Source organism: Sinocyclocheilus rhinocerous, unplaced genomic scaffold, assembly GCF_001515625.1.
Source record: "Sinocyclocheilus rhinocerous isolate Xijiao unplaced genomic scaffold, SAMN03320098_v1.1 scaffold1538, whole genome shotgun sequence".
NCBI lineage: Eukaryota > Metazoa > Chordata > Actinopteri > Cypriniformes > Cyprinidae > Sinocyclocheilus > Sinocyclocheilus rhinocerous.
In genome coordinates, this window is record NW_015661872.1 from 85091 (window position 1) to 93704 (window position 8614).

Genomic DNA, 8614 nt, shown 5'->3' on the forward strand with positions numbered 1-8614 from the left:
TAACAGTACATCCGTCTAGTTGCAAATTGTAATCCAAGAGATTGTGTAGTTTTTTTTTTTTTTTGGTCCAATAAGTAATATCTCTTATTTAAATTCAATAGGAGAAAATTATTGGTCATCCAATCTTTTACATTTTTAATACACTCTGTTAGCTTAGATAATTTAGAAGTTTCATCTGGTCTTGTTGAGATATATAGTTGAGTATTATCAGCATAACAATGGAAACTAATTCCGTATTTTCTAATAATATTATAATGTTCTTTTTAGCAACATCATATGACCCCTTTAAGCATAATTGTGAATTTACAAATGCTACGATTTAATTAAATAATTATATGCGATGCAGTTCTAATACAGAATCTACAAGCATGTAAATAATTAAAGCGCATATAAAGTACAGTCGTCACACAGTGGCTCCGTTCACAGTAGTTCCACAGGAACTGTTATCATTTACAATCCACGTTTTGATGTCCACATATTCATTTAATTACAGTGGCTATAGCATTTCTGTCCTAAAGAAATGGCCAAATATTAAAGATTAAGTGGACATTTGAATTAAATGGTGCTTGGTCAATATTAAACAAGGATTAGATCGCACAGCAATGTGTAAAAACAATCATCAGGCCGTTGCGCCCTCTGCAGGCCTTTGTTGTAATGCGTAATGTACATTTGCTCTATTGTTTATAATACATTATGTATTTTAACAGTTTTGTTCAATAAAACCATATGATTTCTTGCTTTTGATACTTTATTTGAACTAATTATTATTGCCTCATTGCTATTATATATGTATTTTAAGTCATTTTAAAGGCTATTGTCCACTTACATCTATCTATTTTTATTACCACAAAAAAAATTAATTAATTATAGGAAGCATCTCCAATTAATTGATTTGATTTTTTTTCTTTTTTAAGTTTTTTTTTTTTTTCTTTTTCTTTTTCAGAAATACTGCACATTTACATTTTTCTCCTAAATAAATTCTGGTAAATAACATTTCTAGTAAATACTCCTTTAAAAACATTTTTTTGATTATAATTTGACTATAACACGTGGATATGTTGTCATTCTTACACTATAATACTGAACTTTGATTTCAGTGATTTGGACTATGAGATGGACACTTGCTTCTTGCAGTCTATGTTGCACTTCACTTTTGCTTTAAAAAAAAAAGGATTTCATAAAAATTTGTATTTCATTTGGTTTAATAAAATATAGTTTAGTAAAATATTCTTAAGTGAAATTGTTGATTTTTTTGTGTGTGGAAAATGAATCGTTAAGATTAATCGATAAATTAGTCAATAGATTAAAGGGGTCATATGATGCTTTTTTAAAGATCGTTATTTTGTGTATTTGGTGTAACAGAATATGTTGACATGCTTTAATGTTCAAAAAACACATTATTTTTCAAATACTGTACATTATTGTAGGTCCTCTATGCCCCGCCTCTCTCAAACGCTTCGTTTTCTACAAAGTCCCGCCTTCCGACAAGCGCAGTCTGCAAGCACGCGTCGGAAATGTAAAGCCCCCTACCATAATCGCGAGCGTCAGCTTTCAAAGTAAATATCAAGACAGTTAACCCTGACATGGCTGCTTCAACACTAACTGCGGTTGCTGAAACCACGCCTTCTTTCTTTGCGTGATCATTTGGGCGCATTATGCAAATATTTCCACTTAGTGAGGTAGATATGTGGGGTGTGTTAGAACGAGCCGTTTTAGGGGTGCGTGGCAGAGTCTTAAATTTGATAAAGAATATCTCTTTGGTTTTGAGACTTTAGTCTTTGCAACTTCAGGGATCTTATCTATGCACAATCAGCTTGTAACACTCCAAAGAGAAAGGAAAACTTGAAATCGCATCATATGACACCTTTAATCTAAATAAAAATAGTCGTTAGTGGCAGCCCTATATTAGAAAAGATAGTGCCCATGTTGCTAGTCATTTCGTCTAGTTCATATGTGTTTATGGGTACACCGAGCAGTTGAGATAAATCAGGCAGGTTATTTGTGAATCTGTCTTTGGTGGCTGGAACAATAGTTCTGCCCGGACGATAACGCGGAGCCATATAGTTAATATCAGTAATATGCAGCATGCACGATACAAGGAAATGGTCAGTAACATCATCACTTTGAGGTACGATATCTATATCAGTAAGATCAGTTCCATGCGATATAATTAAATCTAGCGTATGATTAAAAGGAACGAGTGGGCCCGGTGACGTTTTGCTTGACTCCAAAAGAGTTTATTATTAGGTCAGTAAACGCAAGTCCTAATGCATAATTTGTATTATCAACGTGAATGTTAAAATCTCCGACAATAAGCGCTTTATCAACAGTAACCAATAGGTCTGAGAGGAAATCTGCAATTAAATTTATATTTTGACCTCACTATTCGGGGAACAGACACAGTCTTTATAGATTGGACAGCGACAATTAGTGCTTTATCAACAGTAACCAATAGGTCTGAGAGGAAATCTGCAAATTATTTTAGGAAATCTGTATATGTATATCAATATGTTTTCTATTAGTGGAAAGAGGACTTTTTTCCCCGAAGCATTTTGATGTTTTTATGCACTGCTGTATCTTGAAAGAAAATCAGGGGACATTAAGAAAGTAAATGGGGCCATTTGTTTTTAATTGCTAACAGAATGAAAGTAAGTGTTTTTTTATTTATTTTTTTTGATGCTTGTCCGGTTGGGCCAGTAGCTCCGATTTCTAATTGCCCTGCCAAAATTCTCAATTGCCCTAACCACCAACAATGTAAAAAGTTTGAAATTAATTTAAATGTTTAATTTTCTATTTAAATTTGAAAAGTTTGTATTTCTTTGCATACAATATTTACTCATTTCATCAAATGTTTTTCAGTATAAATTTATAAAGACTGATTTGAATCCCATTCTTACATTACCAAGGTCTTAACCATGTAACACAAAGATTTTGTGCTCGGATGAAATTATTTTAGTATTATTTATGTACTGTTTTAGTAATTTTAGTTTTTAATTGTTTTTTGTATTTTTATAAAAATAATATAACATAAAATATAAAAAAATAAAAATTTTATTTTAAAATTCTCAGTTTATTTTTTTTAGTTTAATTTTTAGAACTTTTGTTGTCATTGTTTTTATTATTTTTATGTATTTTTAAGTGTTACTTTTCAGTTAGTAATTTCAGTAGATCAGCTTAAGTCTAGAATTTTAGATGTTTTAGATTTTAATCAAAAAATTTATAATTTTAAAACATTTTATTAATTAAAAAAATATTAATAGCTTTATTTAATGATTACAACACTGTTTAGATGAACTTAGTTGTATTTTTGATATTGAAAGTATGGGAAAATGTGGAAAGACTGTAAACTCTAGACTTTTAGAGAAGTAGAACTGGACAAATGACAGACATGGGGAGTAATTACTTGACACCATCACAGCCTTCAAACCGCATAATCAATAACACCGAACACTCTGTGATGCTGATCCATTTCTTCTATGAATTGCTCTGCTGATAATGATTACCGTTACACTGTTATTTCAACACATGCCAAAGAATTCTGCTTTCAGGGCCAGCAGCATTATCAACAAGCACTAATTTATTTTGGATAAACACCAAACATGCAGTACTACCCTGCTGACAGACATCAATTATAGCTTGGCTGTTAAATCTCACTGTACCTTTCGCACTCATTTCTTTTGTCCAGGTGCTTTGCGTTTCATGAGAAAAATCATTGGGCTGAAGGACGAGTTTTATAACCGATACATAATGAGGAACTTCCTGTTTGAGCCAGTGGTCAAAGCTTTCCTCAACAATGGATCCAGATACAACCTCATCAACTCAGCCATTATAGAGATGTTTGAGTATGTCAGAGTGGTGAGTACATTTATCTAATCATCAGATCTCGTAATGTTCCTGAACACGCGTTGTTTATTTTGTGTGTAATTGCTGTGTTCTGTGTGTAGGAGGATGTGAAGTCCCTGACGGCTCATATCATAGAGAACTACTGGAAGGCCCTGGAGGACGTAGACTATGTTCAGACGTTTAAGGGACTGAAGCTTCGATATGAACAGCAGAGAGAAAGACAGGACAACCCTAAACTTGACAGGTCAGTGGTCACTTCAGACCATTATTGTTATATGGATCCTCCTATGTAATAAAATGACTTTAAAAAAAAAATTTTTTTTTTACTGCGATTCCCAAATTTGTATTGAAGTGTTTATAAATTATATGATTTAAAGTCTTCTTATGGGTTTGTAGGCAAAATAAAAGCTCTGTGGTTTAATGTTTGACCGCAATAATATTAGTATTTTAATGCAGTGCTGTAAAATAAAATTATTATACTCAGTAATGTTTTTACTCATTCTCTAGTGGATATTTTAAAAATGTTTCGCTAGGAATAATCTTTATTTATTTTTTTTACTCATAATGCAGTGAAAAATCTAATGTTTGTTATAACGATGTGAGCTGGTTAATTGTTTTTCATTACTACTGTATGTTACTATTTGTTTCTTTAAAAGTACATTGATCTTGACATGAAAATAGCCATAGATGGTGGTATATTATTATTATTATTATTACTATTTGTGTTTTACAGTACAATAGTATTTTTATAGTAATATATTTCCTTATCGATTTTAATCTTTTATAATTTAATAAAATGTAAATATTGATATACATATTTAATTATTACTAAATTTTTCTCTTTTCACAGTGCAGTAGTATTACTATATTAATATTTCTTGATTTTTTTTTAAACATTTTTTTTAAATATAATTAAATTATTCTTACTCCTATTGTTGTATGGACATTTTGAATAGGCTCCTTTTAAAAACAATTTTGTGAATGGCCTGAGACAACTGAAGTGGAGAGAGATTAAAATAAACTAAAGGTATAGGGTGAATTTTATTTTTCTCCCTATATCCTCATGCTAAAGTCAACTGTAAAGCCACATTTTAATAATATTTGAAAAATGCTCCCACAGAGGGGTTTGCATCTGTCACCTTTTTCACCTCTAATAAGTTGACTATTACAATTCCTTTTTGTGGATTGGAATTTCTTGTGCATGTAATAGTTACTTTTATGCGGAAGTACCATTTAATGAATGTATTTTTTGTGTCTTCATGCTTGTCTCCAGTATGCGGTCGATTCTGAGAAATCACCGTTTTCGCCGGGATGCACGGACGCTGGAAGATGAAGAGGAGATGTGGTTTAATACAGATGAGGAAGACTTGGAGGACGGTGAAGCTGTAGTGCCGCCCTCAGATAAGATGAAGAGTGACGAGGACCTGATGGATCCTATCAGCAAGTTCATGGAGAGGAAGAAATGTACGTTACTGCTACATGCAGGTGGCATAATGTTGATGACCAACTACTATGATCCCCTATTTGATGGCAAAATGCTACTGACATTGCTTGTTGAGTTTTGATTGTTAAATTTTTTTCCCAAGTGAAAGACTCCGAAGAGAAGGAGGTGCTGACAGGGAAGGCAAGCCTCTCAGGACGACAGAGCCCCAGTTTTAAACTCTCCTTCTCCAGCTCCCCAAAGCCCAGTCTGTCCTCTCCCCCAACCGCGTCCCTCCACCCCGGTTCACCTGGTTCTCCAAGTTCTCCCGGGACAGGAGCCCGGAGCTCCCCCCCTACGGCAGCTGTCACCACTAAGGTAATTACGCCGATTCCAACAATGTTCTGAACTTCTGAATGTTCTTTCTTACCGGTTATCTTATTTTTGATGGCATCTCGCTCCTATTCCAGGGCGGTCTGGTGGGGTTGGTGGACTACCCCGATGACGACGAAGAGGACGAGGATGAGGAAGATGCAGACAGTAAAGAAGAAAGTCCTCCGCTGTCCAAGAAGTCCAAGCTGAGCTCCTAAAGCACTCCCTCGTCAATCAGCACAGTTATGCTCAAAGGGAGCTTCATCCAGAGACTATTGCAGCTCTCAGCCTAGAACTCAAAACTGAAACAAAATGAATGAATACACAAATGAATGGATAAATGAATGAATGCAGCCCCCCGCAGGAGTCCAAGGGGCGCCATGTGAGGAATGGAGAAAGGGAGAGCAAGAGAGGGAGAAGATTCGGTCACAGAGCGAAAAGGTGAATGTCTCCACGTGGAGTTTGTCCAAGTGCCAATCTGCAAGAACGCGAGAAAGAGACTCGTGAAACGGACGGAGAAATCGAAGACGAGATGAAACTGTGGTCTGGACAAAGAATAATAAAAAAGGATTTAATAAGATATGAATTTCGACAAAGCTAAAAGTACTGGGGGGTAAAAAAAAGATCTCACACACAGTCAGTCAGTCAGTCACTCAAACTGTTGCCCCACAGAGCGTCCCAGGCTTGGACCAGGACACACTGCCCCCCCCTCTCAGGGAAGGACCTCACATGACCCGAACTGGGCCAGCCAGTCCACAACCACCACTCACCTTTGCTGACTCCATCTCCATTTCTTTCTCTCAACACTTTTTTTTTCTGTTGCCATTTTTTTCCTCTCGATTCTTTATTATTATTTTTTTTGTTTGTTTTCGAGTTTCTAGGGCCAGACGGAACACTAGGGAGCAAAGAAGTCTGGGTCGTCATTGTTTAAGATGTCACCGTTGTTCTCGTGGCTCAGCGGAAGTTCTTCCTCTTTCAAAGCCAGCAGTTCCCTCCTTTTTCTTATTCTGTTGTTCTCCTCGCTCATTTTTTAAAAATGACATAAGAGACCTGCCTTTAAATGTTCAGGACGTTTTCAGCCACACTTGAACAGGTTTTTAAAACCTCAGTGGGGGGAGATAGTTTTACCCTTTTTTTGCCCTTCAAAACTGCAGATTTTTTGGAAAATTTGTAAGCCCGTCTTGATTAAAGATTGAGTGGAACTCTAGATGTGATCGATTTTTGTCATATCTTCCTTTTCTTTCCTTTTCCATGAGTGTACTCTTAGTTGTTCGGTATATTTGGGACCATTAAAAAGATCTTTGCTGTAGTAGATCTCTCACGGTTGTGCTGGTTCCCTGTATCATGTCAACTGTGCTGATATTTTGTCTTTTGAAATGGGATTTCATCACTGAAATGATCCTCCTGTCTGCTCGTCTGAAAACGTCAGTGGAAAGTCCTGCCTCCTCGGACGGAGGCTTTCTAAACAACCTGCACACAATTAAAGATACGTTTTTATTTTCTGAAATATCATTTGTTTGCCTTTGTACTTGAACACCATGAGAATGGAGCAATCGTGCACTAGAGGGCGGCCTTCTCCTTCACTGACATGCAAAAATAAGAGCCGAAAGCAGCTTTCCGTCTGTATACACTAGCGGTCAAAAGTTTGAAATAACAATCTGGTTATTTCATCAAAAATACAGTATAACCATTGTCAAAATGTAATTTACTCCTGTCATGGCAAGCTGAGATTCCAGTCTTCAGTGTCACATTCTAATATGCTGGTTTGTTGTTGTGCTCAGTAATTAATAATGGTTATTATCAATGTTAAAAAGCTATATTAGCAGCAAAAACTGTATTCCACTGTGATAAATGTTTCTTGAGCAGCTGAAAATTAAGCTTTGCCATCACAGGAATAAATTAAAATATGCTAAAACAGAAAATGGTTATTTTAAATTGTAATAACATTCAACAATACAACTGTCTTTGTTCAAATAAATGAAGCCACGTAAATGGTGATGAGAAATATGTTTCAAAACATTTAAAAAATGATTCCAAACTTTTGACCGGTAGGGTTTTTATTTACTTGCAAAAAATTTAAGTCTATGGGTTTCATACGACATGCTGTTAAAGACATTCTCATTTGCACAAATGAAAGCAATTCTCAGCTTGCACAAATCAATCCTTGTCTGTTGTAGCTCTTCTCTATTTATGATTTTAAACATATGTTCTTCCACCTCATCTCTTCTCATCATTGCCTGAATGCAATATGGCTCATCTTTGGAGAGATTATGCTCACATAAGCAACAGGCACCTGCCAGTGTCCTGGCACTAACATGCCTTTTAATGAGAAATTTAACCATGACAAATCAAGCCACACAAATGCTCTTAGAGTTCAGCTCATCCCCATCCACCACCAGTCAAATCCAAGAGCTGCTGGCAGTTCCTCAAAGGAGACACCATACCAACATCACCGCACGGGCTGAAGTGTCTCCCTCATTGTGTGGTGGTCTGCGCACATTAAAGCTGTGTTTTATTTATTTGTTGAGGATTATTGGTCCTTTCCATTGGCATGTGGCAGTGCCAGTGCATGGAGCCGTTAAGGATGCCAGTGGAGAGTTTCTACAGAAGTGCCTTTTGATGTGAAGCCACCCAGCAACTGAGAGATCCAGGTCAGACCAGGATCTTTGGAAATAGTTTGCAACATGTCAAGAAAGGGTTGATGGTTTAACCGTTTTGTTTTGACTATGCCTGCTGAAAAGACTGGCTTAAACCAGTAAAGTGCTGTTCAGGAGAACCAGCATGGTGTTTCATCTGAATCTGGATGAGCTGGTTAAGAGGCTTAAGCAAGTTAATTGTCTGGTTCCATGCTGGTGATTTGTGTTGGTATACTTGGATTCAATGCATATTTTAGTGCTGTGTATATATATATATATATATGTATATATATATATATATATGTATATATATATATATATATGTATATATATATATATATAT

At 35.7% G+C, this 8614-nt stretch overlaps 1 protein-coding gene across 1 annotated transcript in view; it reads left to right on the plus strand.

Moving 5' to 3' along the window:
* smek1 (SMEK homolog 1, suppressor of mek1 (Dictyostelium)) overlaps positions 1–6585 on the plus strand; it is a 14681-nt gene extending 8096 nt beyond the window's left edge. The window contains exons 11-15 of the mRNA XM_016536280.1: positions 3686–3855; positions 3945–4087; positions 5117–5307; positions 5430–5641; positions 5734–6585. Coding sequence (XP_016391766.1) covers positions 3686–3855; positions 3945–4087; positions 5117–5307; positions 5430–5641; positions 5734–5853 — 836 coding nt within the window. The 3' untranslated portion in view covers positions 5854–6585. The remainder of the gene's footprint in view (positions 1–3685; positions 3856–3944; positions 4088–5116; positions 5308–5429; positions 5642–5733) is intronic.
* The last annotated feature ends 2029 nt before the right edge of the window (positions 6586–8614 follow it).